Here is a 19,063-nt window from a genome sequence, read left to right as displayed (position 1 = left end):
AAACTGTTATCAGGCTTTTAAACATTTACATGTTTGGCTCGGGGAAAATGCCTTATTGCACATGTGAAACCCTGTTACCAAAGTTTAAGTTTAATTTGAATGTAAACTATATATTTATTTTACTAAATACTACAGTAGGTACCACGCAAACTCTTTAGACTCATAAATGGCTTTTTTTATTTGAACTCAAACTAATAAACAGATTTTGTCATTACCAGTTCATCAGCTGATTATTTTCCTCTTTATTAAATTCATAATTTTGTCTAATAAATGCAAAAAAATCGTAAAACAAGGCCAACGGAGGAAAGTGTTGTAATGTAACTGCTTAATTTAGGTGACTGACTGCCTCCAGACCGTATTTTTTTTTTTTTGTAGATACGAGAAAGAAAAGCATCATATCCTCACATTTAAAACTATAAAATCTATTATCCACAGATAATAGGACCATTCCCAAATTAGCAAAGTCACATAAAGCCCTATAAAACTGAGTGACTGAAGTGGGGAGCCTAAAAACACCACCGGCCATTTTCTGCTGCTACAGCTCTTTGATTGTGACCACACAGAAGTAGCTGCTGGCAGGATCAGCAGCTTAAGATGAAGAATGACGTTAAAGCCAAAAAGCTATTTATCACGCCTTGAAGCACTGATAAAGAAACTATAGTGATGTGCCAGGGGAAGAAACACAGGGATTTAAATGTGGACTGTCAACCGTTATTTCCCTCATCTGATGTCAGAAATGTATGCGAGCTGCTGAAGGTAACGTCTGATGGAGGCTGACAGTCTTTCATCACGTGTATTTGCAGGGAAGTCTTTTGCCGCTCTTTGACAACGTGAGAATGTTCTGCTCAAGGCCTTCTGCTGCCGCTCCTAAACGCCGCCTACGCCTGATTAGACAGCACCGTTAACATTTCCTTTGCCAGGAAGCCATATACACTTTTATACTTAACTCTTGAGCTGGGCTTAAACATTTTCATATTAGGAGATTTGCTATGTGGATTTTTCTCGGTAAGAGGAAGTCCCATGCTCGTTAGGTAAGTCATTTTACCACAGAGCAGAAAAGCTTGTTTCACAGTGCTCAGAGGCCTGTCTTTGATTTATAAATCATTTTTACTGAGAAGGAAGATGTCATTCAGTTATTTTGAAATCTAATTTATAGTTGCCCCAGAACCTGTTTTCATGGTCTTTTTTATTCTGGATCTGGGAACAAGACAACATGCTCTCAAGCAAAACTGCTTGATCGTCGACAATCATATCACCATTACTACTCTCTCCAGAAGAACATAAAAAGGCTCTATCTTATTTCGGTGTATCAAACGTGTATCCTCGTGTCAAACTGGCACATTTGTACAAAAATCGTTGCTATTAAATCTGCTCAGAACTTTGCCGCGACTGGAAAATAGGACACTGTTGGATTTCTAAAACTCCTGCCGACTCGGACAAATAATTTGAGCTGACGCCGCTGAGTGGAAATAATAGTTTTTAACGTGATGTCATGGTTGTCAATAAACAGTGCCTATCCCTGTTAGCAGCAAAACTGTTTCAAAGTTTACTTTTGAACACACGATAATCGGTGTATTTTACCTATTGTCTGACAGGTTGTTAACAATAGTATTCCTGACACCTGTTGCTGAGGTTCAGTGTTTAATCTTAATTGCAACTGCTTTGATATAAAGTGCAAACCAAATAGTTTCATTTTTAAATTAAAGGCTAGACGTTGAAACTTAAAAGCAAATAAGATGATGAATGAGAATAATATATGTATGTATTTTTTATGTTCAGATTGTGCTAATTGAATTTGTGTAAAAAAAGTTTAAAAAAAAGTAATTTACACAAAGTGTGGTATGAAATCACAGTTTATCAGTTTTATAAATAACTAGCGAAATTGCAATTTTAGATTTTCCGAACCTTCCTCAAAATGGTAATGTACTTCTCAGCAGCGGAGTAAACTCATATTTCCAGCATGTGGAAGGAACCGAGTGGGATTAATAATATGTTGAAATCACCTGTTCTGTCACTGCTGCCCTCTTGCCCTCCATGAGCCTCCCTGCACTGTGGGGATAAATAGAGAGCGGGTCCATTTCCCTCGGGGACATACAGAGCGCTGATATGGGAGCAGAGTTGCTGACAGATGTAATACCAGGACCGGTTGCCAATTGGCTTAAGAAAATGGCCATGCCAACAAATGCTTTGAGTTGATCCATCAACTTTGAGGCCAGAGAGTAACTACATCCTGCCCTGCTGTGTTCTCACACATACTTTCACACATTGTTAGCTGCGTCATCAATACCAGCTGGAGTGGATCATTTTTTGTTTCAGAGACCAAAGATTAGACCCATGGAGTTCATAACACTCAATTTAACAAGCGACTCCAGAGCACAGCACCTGTTGGGGCACTAAAATTGCTTTATCGCTCCCTTTCCTTACATTTATTATAATAAAGGCAAGTTGTCAGTCTCAAATTAAGTGCCTCAGCTTTTTGTGCAAGGGGTCTTTTAAAACACTACCAGTAGCTGTGTGTAAAGGAACTCATCTGCCAAAATATTGAAACTCTAAATGTTTAACTTGTCTTCCTGAATGAGCCAACATACAGAAGTTCTGTATTAAATGAGCTGTCCTTCAAATTAGGGATGTCCCGATCACCTTTTTTTGCTCCCGATCCGATTCCGATCATTTGATTTTCACAATTTGCCGATACCGATCTTTCCCGATCCGATCTTTATGCAATGCATTAAGAGAGAGAAAAAAAAAAAAGCATTCAAGTTGTCCCTTAAGGTTATTTTTTTTATTTAAATTGGATATTCTATCCAACATGGATATAGCTTCTTTTTTTCACAGCAGCATTGGATCAGTTCAGTTGTGCAGCATTGGATCAAAACAAAATCAAGCTTATCAGTACTCGTTAGCTTACTGCTACAATTAGACACTGCGCCCTGCCCACTCTGTTGCCAGATTTGAGAGAAATAAGCAACCAGGTCTATGAAAACAAGCCCCAAAGAAGCAACACATACATGATGTTGTGTAATTTGAAACCAAAACTAAGGCCTCAGGATGACTTTAAGACTTGAACATGGTCATTTTTGTTTTGTAATATTGAATAAAAAAAAGAAATAAAAAAAAGAAAATCCCGATCCCCGATTTTTTTCTCCCGATTCCGATCTTTTGAAAATCACGTGATCGGCTCCGATCCCTGATCACGTGATCGGATCGGGACATCTCTACTTCAAATGTTAAATGGTTTGGTAATGTAGTCAGATATCCCCTCTCATTCAGTATCACACTAACTGCAGGCTGCTTCACTGCATTGGCTTTCAAATGCCTCAGACAACTTCCGAACCAGTCATAAGGCTAGCCTAAAAATACAGAATTCCTGAAATCCAGCAAATCCAAAACATCAGCCAACACAGCTCATCAATCGGTCCATTTAAGTTCAACTGTCAGTTAAACATGAAAAGCAGCCTGATGTACAGGTATTTCTGAATTCAACACCAACACGTTTTTCTTATCTTTGCAATGTTGAGCTGAAAAGCACGTGAGTTTTCCCAGTTTCAACCGGACAGGAAAAGACAGGATACAGACTAATACCTGAAATCAGTTATTGGTTAAGTGGTTATCTGTAACGGGTAGACATAGGCAAATATAATAATACCCTAAGACTATTAGCAGTGAAAAACAATGACGTAATGACAATGAAATGTAAAGAGTTTAGTAAGATTACCAAAACTGTCCAAAACCTAATAAGCAGTTCAATGAAAATGTATTTTCTTAATAGCATACTTATCTTACAGAATAAAAAACCTATAGGAAAGGAAAGAGCATCAATGCCATCACCGTTTCTCTCAATCCAATCTAATTTCACACATCCCCATGCAGATGTTTGTCTTATTAACATCAGCTCATCTCCCCATGAGTACATTTCAAAACCCATCATAAACGGCGACACAGCAAGCGAGAAAATTGCTTCCTGTCAATTTTTTAAATCTACTGCATCTCTCATAGGGAAATATCCAACAGCACCACTTTGTGTCACTATTACTAACATGGCAGAGACAGGTTAAAGAGGAAGTGTAGGGCTAGTTATTGAAGAAAAAATAAGAACAAGACATGATAATGAAGGCTTACTTGATTGGTTTCCTTTATGTCAATGACAATTCACTGAGAGGTGAAAATTACCATCAGCTATGTAACCTTCTACACCTCCTACCCCCTTATTCTGAGGCTCTGACCACACCATCTTCAAACACAACCTTCCTTTTGAATACACATCTGTAAAGGTTAGTCACTGCTTTTTGCACTGTTGAAATGATATTGCGACCACAAACATGAACAGACTCACAAGGTGAAAACGATACCAGCGTCAATGTCACGGTTTGAATAAGATACAAATGTGATGTTTGGTTATTCATAATGCAATGCTATTTCAATTCATAACATAATCCGGGACCGTGTATTTTCCTCGTCTCTCAGTCTAATCTGCTCTAGCTACTTCTTTACATTAGCAGAGGCAGACAGAGAGCACGCTTTATCTGCAGCTCAGTCTCATCCGAGCGGGGAAACCTGACTCTCGCCAGCTTCACATTCCTCCACAGTTCAGCCTCATTTTCCCAGCAGTACATCGCGTTAACCCCGGGCTCATCATGTGATCCAGCCCAGTGCTGCTCTCAGATATCAACTTGTAGACTCGGCAGGTCCCTGAGAAAGAATCCAGACTGTGCAGACAAATGTGTTTGAAAGGTAATTCATATTTAAAGAAACACTGCCTACACACACATATTATACAATACACAATACGTCGTAGCTCTTGGATCAAATGTTGAGAGTTATAAATGGTAGACACATGGTCTTCATAATAAAAGGTGAATTACAATGATACAAACAAATTAGGGTAATTCATTTTCTATCTTGATAATATGAAAGCCATTCATTTGGTTCAAGTGACTTGTTATGCAAATTCAATACAGCTTTATTTATAAAGCACTTTAAAACCTCCAGACCAAAGTGCTGTACAGTCAAATAAACAAACATACAAAAAAATCACACAGCACAGCTCACACACCATAAAACAAGTACAAGTAAAAAACAATATACCTTGCACAAAATACCTGTTACTAGTATACATTCCATTTATTTAGTATTTTCCCATGTTCCATGCAGTAGCAGGTCCCCCTAAATACATTTTAGCCATCCTCTTTATATTGCAGAGAGGATCACATTTGGTAGTTTGGGCTATCTTTGTGGCTCAGCAGTCTATAATAATTATAATGGGATATTATTCTGTAATTGTTCCCCTGAGCGAAATTCAATTCATTTTATCCCCTCAGCCCTGAGCAGGGAGGTGAGAGCAGTGACAGCGCTTCGGGGGCTATGGGGGGGGGGGGGGGGGTTTAGTGTCCTGTTCCTGAATACTTTTTAGGGGGTTTGTTGGAACAGGCGACTGAACTTGTGAACTGAACTCCTCTGTTCAGGGTCAGTTTCCCTAATGATTTCAGCCCACGGTTTCACGCGCTCTCCTCCCAGTATTTCACTCCCACTCACCCGCAGCTGTATTTCTGATAAGTGGGAGAAAAACACAATCTGTGGATAATGTACCAATAAACTCAGCGTGCTTCCTGGAGTTGATTTTCGGTAACATTTTGATTGCAGGGACGGTCAGGATTTTACCTATACTCTTGTTTTTCCGGCATAAATCAATTCCATTCATTTTCTCTCCCTCTCAGGGGCCTAAGCAAGTCCCAGCATGCATTGGATGAAAGGCAGAGAAACATTGGAAGAGTTGCCAGTTTATCACAGGCCTCTGATCAGTGATTTGCATAAATCAATTGGTACACAGTTTAATAAATCAGAGGGGGGATATTATTCATCTGAGTAGTGCTATCCAACATTTTCATTACTTTGATCTTATCTGAGTGTATTTGTGTAATGCAAACAACGGTGATCACCACAGTAAAGGCAGTTATGTACATTAGACTGCTGGTCAGCAGCCAGACATTACTTACTGGATGATCAATGAATTGAAATAAGAACACTGCAGTCAAAAGCAGATCTTAATTCAAAGCTATGTGAAGCTTAAACAGGCTTCTTCATTATGAACTGGTTGTCACTTCCACCTTAATGCTGTGCTTAGATGCTGCGCAGGCAAAAGCAACACAACGGCTATGGGGGCTAGTTATACTTTCACCAAGTTGTTGTTGCTTAAGCACTCATAACACTTGACATTGTTATGTTGTTAAATGAAAATTAGAACAGGCTAACGGCAAAAACATGGCTTATGGTATTTCTTAGACTGAACAAAACAGGCTGACAGGGTGAGATTTGTAAACGTTCCAACGCATCATTGAAGCACTGAAAAAAGCACAACTTTCATTTGTAGAAGTCAAGTGTTTGGCTTCAGTCTGTTGCTTCATGTCAATAAGCCTGTTGCCTTTTCATTAACTTAGTTTAAAAAATAATTTGTTGCCAGAATAAGAAGCAGTTCATGCTGATATTTATATATTATTGACATGGACTCATTCTCAAGGCTGCAGTGCTCAAAATTGAACAAAATTAGTGTAGCAGCAACATCAGTGTAATTTAAGATCTATGTATTTCTGTTGTGATGTTCTCCAGCTGCGAAGTTTGATTGTTTGTGCAAGCATTCCCACTCACGGCATCCCAATAAAAATGCTATTTGTATACCTTCACCTTCCCCAAAATGCCCACCTGGGTGTATTTTGTTTTGCACTACGTTTCAGCAAGCACAATGTGCTGCATTGGGCACTGAGCCAGGGAATTTTTAATGTTTATGGCAGCCTCGTCCGTCCCACGGGGGTCCAATGAGAAGGAATATTAGTGTTCTGAGCTATTAGGAGAGCAGAGACTGAGACTGACAATGAAAAACACCAGAGAGGAGGCTCGCAGTCTCCTCAGCAACGGATATTTTTAGAGGTGGTTTTTTAGACATGGCTCAGATGTTAACAGTGGTATAGGATGAGTGTTGTGGAGAGAAACACAGCTCATGAAGTTTTCAGCAGTATCTGCGGCAAAAAGGACGACCCCCTGCATCAGTAGATATGACTTTGCCCCTATATGTACAGATAATGTATTGTGGATTTGGCACTGGTTTAACGTGACGATAAATTAATGTTTGTATTCATTGTTTGCTTTGTGAGACCAAAATCTCTACCCAGATACTCAGAATAGTTTTACACACACCACTGATTCTTAATCTGCATGATTATCAGGTAATTTTGATAAATAACTATCATGAATCAACATCAAAAACACACAAGGGCTGCTTACAGGTCCTTCAAATGTGTAATTAATTGCTTTATAATTGTCTTGCTATAGGCTACTAAGAAGTATTAGGTGAGAAATGGTCTGATGAGGAGTGGTGTGCAGACATGAGGAGGATTCTGCCTAATTACATTCTGTCTAATGGCAAATTGGAAGTGTTTTATTGAAAATCTCTTACATCTTTAAGAGACTTGTTAAAATAATTATAAAAAATGTAATGGGCATAACCTATAATTACTAAGACAAATTGAAAGCCACTTAGCTATGCAGACGTTCTGCATACACCCTATCTCAACGTGTGGAAGATATTTGAAAAAGCACAGATCCAATACTATTATGTATTTTAGGTATGTGTGTGTGTATGTGTATATGTGTGTGTGTGTGTGTGTGTGTGTGTGTGTGTGTGTGTGTGAACTGTATGTTTGTGTATTGACAATAATAAAGGTGTGACATTGTGACATAAATGTGGGGAATTTAAGAGTATGCTTCAAATAGAAAAAGAGAAATTCATATTTGCTGCAGGTAGCGATGAGAGTCTTGTTTAGAAGCTGCTTCCTGTCACGGAGTTTGAATCGGGGTCCTCGATTCAAGGGACCGTGTCTTTGACCATCCTCTACTTAGAGAGCAAAGGATGGACAGGTGCATGGACGAATGGCTAGTGTTAGCAATAAAACAAATTGTGGTGTCTACAATTCAACTAACAGAGTAACAACACTGGGCCCGTGGAGGGTCTTGTTCAGTGTGCATCAACTCCCCAAGGCTGGGCTCTTATCCCCCCCGCTCCTCCTTCTGCTCTTCCCCTCTGCTGCTGGTGATGTGAGAAGAGAAGGAAAGCAAGGGATGAGTGCTCTGCTTCTACACAGCAGATGTTGGGGGAATGTGGGACTGAAGTATCAGCGAGGCAAAGACATAGAATCTAATGATTGATAGAGTCTCCGAGAGCAGAGAGCTGCTGTTGCTAAATTTCCCATGTGCCTCTCTGGGTAGTGTAGGTGTAATGACACAGAGAGGCAGACAAATAAACCTCTGCTTCAGTTTAAATAAAGCCTGAACAATCTGAAGCATGTGGTTTGTAGAAAAGGACACACTAAGAAATGCTTTACTTGTATACTTTAACCTGTTGTTTAGTTTTTTTTTTAAATCACCAGACGTTAACACATACTTTAGTAAGTGCAATACAATAGGGGGAACATGAGAACATCATGAACTTGGGATAAAAGTGAGTGTGAGGTCACCATTGTCAGTAGGTGTCTGTCGATATGTGAATGTGCCACCTGTGCATACTTTATGTAAATAATTCATGTGGTAAGATGTTATTGTTTTTTATGGTGTATATGTAGTATGTAGGATTTTCATCTTCTGTTGAACTGCAGGACGGAGCCCAGAACACATTTTCCTACGGGAACATTAAAGTATATTGTGTTTTGTTGTATCATATCGAAATGATGCCTCCAATGTCAATTAAAAGAGTAAATAAATGTATCATACAAAGTTGAATATTCATAATCAAGACACCTAAAGTATATAAAGTATTATGCTCTTCCATTAAACTTACTTATCTCCAGCTTAATATATCACTCTCAGGTCAAACTTAAAAAAACATGAGCCGTTTGTTAAGTATGACATGTTGCAATAGTTAAAATAGAGTTAACTAGGATATTAAAGTTGGGTTTAAGGAACGGGAAAAACAAGTAAATAAAAGGTTGGATGCTGCTGGAATGGAAACAGTATTGCCTGATTGCAGCAGGAAACAGCCCCAACAGCAAGACATGGACCAGCAAACACAAAGGCATTAGACTTTCCCTCCAGTGAAGGAACTGCTGATCCATTAACTAGCCGACTGAATGTATCAGGCAAAACTGTGACATGCATCACTTCAGGAAACCTACACACGCGTCTATTCTGAAAGAAATAAAATACACCCACAGTGGAATAGCGAAAGCACGGTTTTAGAGAGAAAGAAAACATCATTAAATTCCTCCACAATCAGAACAATGTTGTATGCTACTGACTGAAGCCTTCGCTGACTTAACAGGAAGTGACTTCTTGCACCCATGAGCCCTACACCAATGTTAATTTATTGGCATCCTCTAGTACTCTTTACTCATATTTACAGTTTCTTAACGCATTAGTATCTGTGCTGGGGCAGGCTTTGTTTGATGGTGTGAGTGTGGCTGCCATGGACTGGACTAGAGGGTATTATTCTGCATTGATTGTTCATCGGGCTGGCTTTGTACCAGATCACGAAAGGGAAATTCATTAGCATGCGCATTCTCTCTGTGGCATTTTGGCAGGGCGACAAAACAGTTATCATGAAATGTTGCATTGGGAATTAAAAAGCCTTTGCTTGTTGGTAACCAGGGGACGTCCTCTGCTGCTTTTAACCTCTCGTTCAATACCAGAGCATTTCTAAAAGGCTGAGGGCTCTGTTTAAACTAATCTGTGGGGAATTACTGTAGATATTGTTCTGGCTGCTGCCTAACAAGCTTAACTAAACCAAGCAATGTGGAAAATATTGTAAGTTATGTGTTTGCACACTTTAATTAGAAATGTAAGTAATTTTGTTCATGTTTCTCAAGGTTCAAGGTTCTTTATTTGTCAAACGAACCTAGCTACAGTGTAGTTATGTCGATGAAAATCCTGTGTCACAGGCTTCTCCAACAGTGCAACACAAAACACAGATGAACAGAAAAATATAGTGCAAGTAAATAGTAAATACAGGAAGAAAAATTGTGAAATAGTGCAATAAGAGTCCATGCAAGTCATTGAAATATGATATATTAGGTAAATAGATAAATCTTTTTTAAGTAGCAGCCAGATGAATATTGTGGATGTTGTTTCAACAGTTCAGGTGTTTAACAGTCTTATTGCCTGTGGGATGAAACTGTCCCTGACTCTGGTGGTTTTAGTCCGGATGCTGCGGTAGCGCCTGCCAGACGGCAGCAGACAGAACAGTTTCTTCTCTGTTTCTCTCGTAAAAATAGCTCAGTCTTCAGGCAGAGATTGAGTAAACCAGGGTTTTTACTTTGACCTAAATGAAATAACCCGTGTAATAAGAAAAATGACTCTGAACAAATGGAACCAGTTTTCAATTACACAATTTATGTACTTTCAAATGCTACCAAATTCCCCTGGTCTGCCTGGCAGGACCATAAACAGAATTGATGGGTCTCCACGTCTCAAAGTTGCCTCTTGTGGTCCAGGGAAAGATTTATTTTAATACCTTGCATTTCTCTTGCTCTGAAATATTGCACCTGTGTAGATATCATAAAAAAAGTCCAGAGAACTGGAAAAGATTTGTGCGGGTTAAAAGAAAGAAGAAGAAAAATCCAACGTATATTTCTTAGTGATCCAGAGTTTGATGAAAGACACACAGGAATCTGCTGCATTAATATGCATTTGATATTATGTCAGCTAATGAGATCCGTTCAGATGATTTAAAGAAGATAAGGTTGTTGTTTTTGATCTTGAATCTTCTTTTGTCTCCCAATTAGGTGGTCTGTGCATTTCTCAGTCTGTGAAAATACCCCGAGAACCGAGACCTGGAGAGTTTGACAAGATCATTCGCCGGCTGAGTGAGAACCCCAACGCCAGAGTGGTCATTATCTTTGCCAACGAGGACGATATCCGGTCAGTATCTTCCCTGCTTTCAATTATAGAACTTTTAACTCAACTTGTCGAAACCACTGCTTGATACTCCCTTTATAACATTTACATCACACTTTGTGTTCGATAAGTCGTGAAGAAACATTAAGGGAGAGCGGTTTAAGAGTTTTTTAAAAATCGGCTAACGTCTCTTGTGATAAATGTCGTTAAGAAATGTTTTTACCAGCCTCCTCTGTCCTCCACTTGTTAACTGTATTAATGGCACCTGTTTGAACTCGTTATCAGTATCAGTAGGAATGAAATAGCATTTTCCTTGTGAAAAGTATATTTAATCTCTGCTGCTACTTGAGTTAAAATGGCAAATATGATTCTATTTGGCTGTAATCACATTTTCTAAATGATTGTCTCCTAGGATGTTGTAACAGGTAGATAGTAGACAAATTGTAGCCCTGCGGAATAACTTCACAGTTGAGAAACTGTACATTTCTAAGGACTTCTTTGAGGATTTTCCACTTCATGCTACCTTAAAAAGTGTACCTGTGGATGGAAACAGTGCATTATTAAGCCATTTATTTGACAGAGCAGGTTAAGTTAACATAAAACACATTTATCAATAGGAGAATCTACTGAGACTTTATAAGTGAGGGTTTAACTGCACTCCAAGGTCATGTTTGAGGTCATGTGATATCATGGTGTCGTATTGAGGGGCATTATATTCTAATTATTGAGTCCACTCTCTTGTTCTATCCAACTGAAAGCTCTGACATTTAGTCTGGTGTCCCTATCTATTCTGACCACACTATTATGAAAGTACATTACCAGTGACTCAGCATTCCTTGTGGGGACACAAATGTATCAATTCAAATGAATTCTCTAATATTAAGACTGCATTAAGAACTAGTTAATTAGCTGTAGGCTGAATCAACACACACAGCTCTGTTGTGGCTTTGTACGGGAAATGTTTCCTGCCAACCAGTTAGTAGGCCAGTGTATTCCTGGTGGAAGTGGGCAGTGATTTGGGGTGGTCTCTTGATGATGTCCAGGGCAGAAGCCCCAGTGCTCATTGACTTAATCCAGTCCTGATAAGGGGTAATAGTGTGGATATATAGTAATTACAAAAAGCCAGGGGGATTTCAGGGCTGCATGCCTGCTTTATCCTTGAACCCAGTCAGTGAGAGCTGGCAGCAGCTTATTAAGAATCCAAAACTGTCTATACAGAAAGTATGAGCTGTTTGGAGGGAGCCCTATATTGTTGAACTAAATAGAAATATACCTCCTCATCTCAGCCTCTTAAACAAAGGAAAATGAGTGCTTCGTTTTTATAATCTTTGGTAGATTGGTTTGTCCTTGGTTGTTATTGAGAAAAAAACATGGCTTCATATAAATAAATAGGAGTACATTTAATTAAATAATCTTGTACTGTGCACTTCAATCACGTAAACATTAAAAACCCTGATTACTTAATGATAAAAACATAATGTATGTCTCATTCACATAAGCACAATTGGTACTTTTAATCCAACTTAAACTCACTCTCGGCAACAAGTCATAACAAACTACTGGATCAAGCTTAAGGTAAAGACAAACGTTATATATATTGAGTCATTTCCATAATGTTGTCGGACACTTATTTTGACAATCTGAGCCTGTCAGCGGCAACAAATAAGCTCTTATAGCAGACATAAGTTGCCGTGAGGAATTGCATGGAGTGTTTACTGTACATTGCAGTCTGTTTAGCTGCTGCCACCTTTTGCATTCTCGGACCAATTTCAGATAAGTGTTCGCTAAGATACAAAAACATGAGGAAATAGGTCTCGGGTTTATCTTTATTGGGAGTTGGAAAGTGAATATGAGCGGTTGAAGTTGACGGGAACATGCCCATCCACAACCTCAAACAGCACATTCACTGTCGACTTATCAGCCTGTGGAGTCATTTCTCTGTTATGTAATCTCCTGACAGTAAGAACATTTATGTTTCTCATTTTTCCTACATGGAGAACATAAGTACATCTCAAGAAATGCTCATTTCACTCGATTTCTGGAGCCAAGACTCAAAATCATTACCAATCAAACAAATGTCCCTGTGGTGATAAAACTAAGACATAAAGTGAATTAGATTACTCTTTGCTCATCCACTCCACATCGGACTATTACTAGAAATATGTAGCAGGCATACCATTTATAGTCAGTATGGCATCCTTCCTAATACAACTGCAACACTGAGGGATGTTAAGACTGCATGTTCAATATAAAAAAGCGGTTTAAAATACAGTAAGATGCTTAATGTGATTTTTTTCTTGGTTCCAGCATCTTTGGGAAAATACGAGGGGTGGTAATGCCTCCCCGTCTAGGTGGCTGTGTTTAAATTTTATGTTGCTGTGCTCAAGCTTTCCTGATATATTGTCCCTCCGCTGCTACAGCCGAGCTTGCCTGCAGTTTTTTTTTTACAGCTCCCCAAACTTACTTCCATTGGCAACAAGCCTGGACAAATGTGGCAGGGGTGTCATTCTGCCACAGTAAGGAAGAAATACTCCGCACTGGAAATGCAAAGTGTCTCTGTAGTGGCTTTACAACTCTACTTGTGCCTCAATGAAACCTTGGCAAGACTCAGAATAGAAAACTCTAGTTATGGGATAACCTATATGACACCGCACTTATTCATAATGATGCATTTAAAGAGCCTTTTGACATTGCATCTTCTTTTTAATACAGAAATTCACGAAAGCCTTTTAAACTCAACATTAAATGTGACTATTAAACTGTTCTCATGTGTCTCTCAAAAGGCGGCTCCTCCAAGCAGCGAAAAAGGCGAATCAAACCGGCCATTTCATCTGGGTAGGTTCAGACAGCTGGGGTTCCAAAATCTCCCCCATATTGAACCAGGAAGAGATGGCCGAAGGAGCCGTCACTATCCTCCCCAAACGGCAATCCATAAGAGGTATCCATTACTCAAACGCTAGCAATACTTCTGCCATGCTTCTGCCGCTTGTCTGCTTGTTGTAGTGTATGTTGGTTTCCAAAGAACACATTTCTTTACATACATAATTTGTTTTGAGAGATTATTTATGTATTAAAGGTGGGGTAGGTCATTTTGGAGAAACCAGCTCGAGTGCGCTAGAATTTGAAAATACACAGCCGGAAAAAATCTGCCACTTCCTTACAGAGCCCCGCCTCCAACGCACACGAACGCGCACATGAGCAATGAGGGCACGAGATAAGTTAGTGCACAAATGGAAGGCTGACAGGCAGGTAGGCCATCTAGTTATTTTAGCCGGGCCGGCTCAGATGATTGGTCCTGCTTTTTACAGCGCCACGGCTTCCACAGATGACATTTTTTTATGGATTTTTTGTCAAAGCACTTCAGATATTCATTGCTCTCGGGGTGTTAAGAGCATTCCATGGAATATAACTAAAAGTGTATCTCGAGCCGGTTTCTCAAACTTACCTACCCCACCTTTAATGTATTTGATTGTTTTCGACCACTTACAACCAAACTCGCTAAATGTAGATCCCAATAGCTACTTCTTAAATGTTCACATAAATTGAACTAATATTGTACCTTATCAGTGAATATTCTCCTTACGCTACTATTAGAGCTACTGATTCCAAATAATGTTGGTAAAGAGTTGGTAAGGTGTAACAGAATATGATATAATGATATAATGTAGTTATTTGAAAACAACCTATCCATAGCAGATTGTATTTTTAGTTTCATGCCATTGAAAGTTTACATACTCTCTTAAGGCCCTTGGAAAATTCTGCAGAACATTTAGAAGAAGACATGTTTACAATGTCAAAGAAAAGAAAATGACAACTCATCAAAGTCAGCGCAGTGAAAGGATAATGTATCTTTGGATCTCTTTCAAAGACATGACTTCATTTGAACAGTTCCACTGTTAAGCTAACAGCAAACCAAACTGAATTTGCATTGCTAATATTTTTGATTTCAGAGCTTCTCTTCTCACTGGGCTTGAGTAAATACTTGGCTCAATTGAAATCATCACCAAAGATATCCACCAGGACCCAGGCCCAAAACAGTTGACATTTCGCTTAGCATATTCAGGTGTAAAACGTGATAAATTAAATTCTAACAGCCTCTCATTTCTTTCAGGTTTCGATCGCTACTTCATCAGCCGAACATTAGAGAATAACAGAAGGAACATCTGGTTTGCAGAGTTCTGGGAAAATAACTTCCAATGCAAGCTCAGCCGGCACGCCGTGAAGAAAGGATCTGGCATCAAGAAATGCACAAGTGAGTCTACACTTAAAAGCAGAGAAGGCACTCGGTCAATAGAAAGCACTCAATCAATGACCAAGTATATCGATCGGGTCTGCTGTGAATACATTATGTGTGTGTAGATGGTATGCTGGGTGGATGTATTTGTCATCAGGGAGAAAATAATCACGCTCCTCTAATTTAGGTTAAATCTAATGGGTTTAGATAAGTGAATGGGAATCTCTAAGTTTGTCCCGGAGAAATTAATGTTCCTATTACTCGTCTGTTGGCTACTTCAATTTGCAGTGGTCGACAATAGCAATCACAAAACTATGCCGCCACATACGCTCAAAACATAATCAATAGTAAATCCAATCAGGCCATTAGAAACAAGCTTTCAGATCGTTAAAATCAGTACACTCTCCAGGCCCGTCTCATCCCAGTGTGCAGAGCAACGCTGCATCTCAAGTAGTCACGGCTGACAGATTTAAAGCTTGCACCCGTAAAGTTCACAGGCAATACATTCCTATATGTTCGGTGGAGAATCTCACAACACACACAACAAATACTCTCTAGAAGCTGGCTGTCTTCTGCTTTTGAGAGTGGATTGTCTTGAAGGCTTGCACCTGTCTTTCATTGGCATAGACTTTTTTTAATTAGCGCTGCCCTTAAGTCAAGTCCACATAAATTGGGTGCTGCTTACAGACACATTATATACGCATTATCTTAAACAATGTCGGGTGGAAGATACTGCCAGTAAACAAAGTACCAGTGCGATAGTGCTTAGAAGAATGTCTATGCTTTTAAATCTCCAAGAGAGGGATGATATGTCATGTTCATTTATATTTGAAAAGAAAGCAGAAAACTCCCACACACTGTCACTTACTGCTGGAATGTTTACATGTTTTAATGATGTGTTGGCTTTTACAACTTTGATTGTATAAAAAAGAAAGTATAGTCCCATAAATACACACACAAATATCTAACACAGAACTACAAGTCGGTTTAGTAGGTTAACAAATTACTTTTAAATGGCAGCCTATATTGATGTACGATACAGGAAATGTTCCCTTCCCAGTTCAAGAGTTTATTAGATACATATCAACTGCATTTTCTGAAAAAGTCTTCGCTGTCAACTTGTTTTGAAGATAATGTGGTACTTTGATACTGTAAATGTTGCTTTCTGATCCACTGGACAATGCAAAGTCATTATTATAGGACACAAACTAAATTGTTACAACAGATTAACAGAGATGTAATAGTCACCTGCTAAATCAATCTACAATCCACACTTTTTAGATTTAAGGAGAACACGTGATCAGTTGTCATGGCGGATGCTCTTGCTTTAAATTGCTGTAGACTCTGTTCTTCCTCTCCTCAGAGGCACAGCAAACATCTACAGGCAAGAGGAACAATTTCAGTCAGAGCGTTTTCTAAGAACCATGACTATCCTCCCCGTTGTTCATTTTGTAAGCACCATTATTTAATGTCCCCACTTCTGCTGTTTGTTAGCCACTTTAATTCTTCATTGTATAAACCATGCATTACTCTTCAAGTAATACGTTGGAAGCATATGATAGGATAAATCTTAAAATATGATCTGTCGTTGTTTTAAAATAACCTACAATGTCAGCAGTATTTTTAACAACACACTTAATAATGAGGAATGAATAATTCTTATCTGTGTAAAGCTTTAATCAACAACCAGTGATTGGAGAATTACATTCTTGAAGTATTTACATGATTTTATGGGCATGGAATGATCCTGTTTGTGTAGTATCAAAGCTTTTAATCGCACACTGCAAGGCATGGCAACAGATTTATTTTCAGGTGATTTTCCAGCACTGAAAGGGACTGAGAACAACACTGTGCAGATGTATAATTCAGGTGCTACTGCTGCCGTCTCCCCCCGATGTTTTTGTATCTGCTGCCCCAGAGGCAACAATTGACTTTGTAGCTTCAGATGTACAATGTAACCCCAAGATCATTTTTACTGCTTTGTATGAAGGGTGCAGCAAAAATACTATCCAAGGATCTGAGCAGGTCATAACCTCATAGTTTATTTCTCTACATGTGATCAAATAGACACACTGTACTGCATTATACAGAGGAACAACTCTCAGTGTGAAGCAATACAATTCAACAACACCACACACTACTTCCAAAATGTCAATCAAGTTGAATCGTCACTTCTTTAGAACACTTACAACAACAATTGAACATTATAACCTGCATGAAGTGAGGACTCTGTTATTTTAAATTAAAACTCAGTACATGCTAGGTGCATAAAGTCAGTTTTCTGGTAACATGTGTAGTTGAGATTGCTTGTAGTGTGAACCAGCAACAACAAAAAGGTGTATTGGATGGAGGCAATTTGTTTTCACCACCCTCCCAAAAACGTGGAAGACTAACCTATAATCAAACTTTCGTTACTTTATTTGTATCCCCCTAAACTTGTCAGATGTAAGAGGCATATTTAAAAACATTGTTGGGGTAGCAAATAACTATAGTTTTTTCGCTAGCGCTTAATTCACACTAATAGATAAACGATGAATGATTTATTACAATCCACATCTGTATGGATTAAGTGCTATCTCTTAGTGTTCTATATTTAATTGATGTGAAGCATTTCTAATCATTGGGCACGCTCCAATATTTTAAAGCTTTCCATCAGTATCGAAGAAACAACGTGGTTTTGGATTGTACAGAATATGCGGGTGACTGGAAACTCATGATTACAGGTTCCAGTTACATGTGAGGTAAATATGAAGAACACACAGAAATTGAACTGGATTTTTTGCCGAGTTGAATCCAATCTTAGATCAGATCATTCGCTGTGTGTACATCATACTATAGGTTACGCTGTTGAACCATAAAACATGACCCTGTTCATTAAGAGCACAACGAATGTGAATAGTCAGACAAAGTGAGACAAAGTGGTAATAAAATAAACATTTTGCACATTATCAAGGCATGAGATTCACCCCTCCAATCCCAGTTGCATCGGACAGAAACAAACCGGGCTGAAACATCAGCAAGTACTTACTGGTGTTAGTCCTCAAATCTTCATGTTGAAAGTGCTACAGCCATGACAGAAGATGTTGAGTGTTTTACTTTGTGCATCCTAAAATATGCAACATACATGAAAGTAAACAGAGCAGTGTAATTTGCCAACAACCATACGGTATCATGCAGCACTTCCTAGAATTAACGTCTTCTGTGTTTCGGGGCTGGAGGCAAAGATGAAAGCTCTGCAGGAGCGCTGCCTTTTGTTGCCGTGGATTCAGCAAATATTGAGGTTTAACATTTGAATGAAGCAAACTGACTGTGTTGCTCTGAATCCCTGCAGTCATGAATCATCACGGATACCAGACACGAGCACATGCCTCCACAGTTGTCCATTGCTCACTGAAGACATGAAGGACTTCACCTGCAACCCAGCAATTACATTACATGTCACTTGTTAGACGCTATTATCCAAAGCGACTTACATACTCAATACTGTGGCCAATCCACACAGGGGGGTTTGAACCTGTGCCCCCCGGATCCCAACACCAACGCAGTAACCCACTGTGCCACACGCCTACCTGGAATAATCTATCACTTCTTCGATTCGCTCAAGCTGAATCCCAACGGTCAAGCTTTAAAGTGGACCTATCATGCTATATTTGAATAATATAGTGTAGGACCATACCTATATACTTTTATATATATATATATATATATATCATATTTATATTTTTTATTTTTCAAAATACCAAACAGATCATGCATGTCAGCCCATGCAAAGACAGTGTTAAATTGAGCGAAATGAGGAATGCCTCATTTCGCTCAATTTAACACTGTCTTTGCATGGGCTGATTCCGTGAGAACAGCACCATCTACAGGCCTGGCATATGTACTACAGCTTCTCCAGCGCCCCCAAACAGCAGTGTCCGTGGCTGTCTCCTCCTGATTGGTGGAGTTGGCCCA

General features: G+C 39.1%; 1 protein-coding gene across 2 annotated transcripts in view; it reads left to right on the top strand.

Moving 5' to 3' along the window:
- LOC307035045 (metabotropic glutamate receptor 4-like) overlaps positions 1 to 19,063 on the top strand; it is a 197,070-nt gene that overhangs the window by 154,079 nt on the left and 23,928 nt on the right. For both annotated transcript variants that reach the window (XM_079674000.1, XM_079674001.1), the window contains 3 exons: positions 10,764 to 10,899; positions 13,659 to 13,813; positions 14,987 to 15,127. In XM_079674000.1, coding sequence (XP_079530126.1) covers positions 10,764 to 10,899; positions 13,659 to 13,813; positions 14,987 to 15,127 — 432 coding nt within the window. The remainder of the gene's footprint in view (positions 1 to 10,763; positions 10,900 to 13,658; positions 13,814 to 14,986; positions 15,128 to 19,063) is intronic.

This window comes from Notothenia rossii (assembly GCF_949606895.1).
Source record: "Notothenia rossii genome assembly, chromosome: 4".
Lineage (NCBI taxonomy): Eukaryota > Metazoa > Chordata > Actinopteri > Perciformes > Nototheniidae > Notothenia > Notothenia rossii.
Note: the sequence above shows the minus strand (reverse complement) of the source record. Positions and strands in the feature narration are given on the sequence as shown.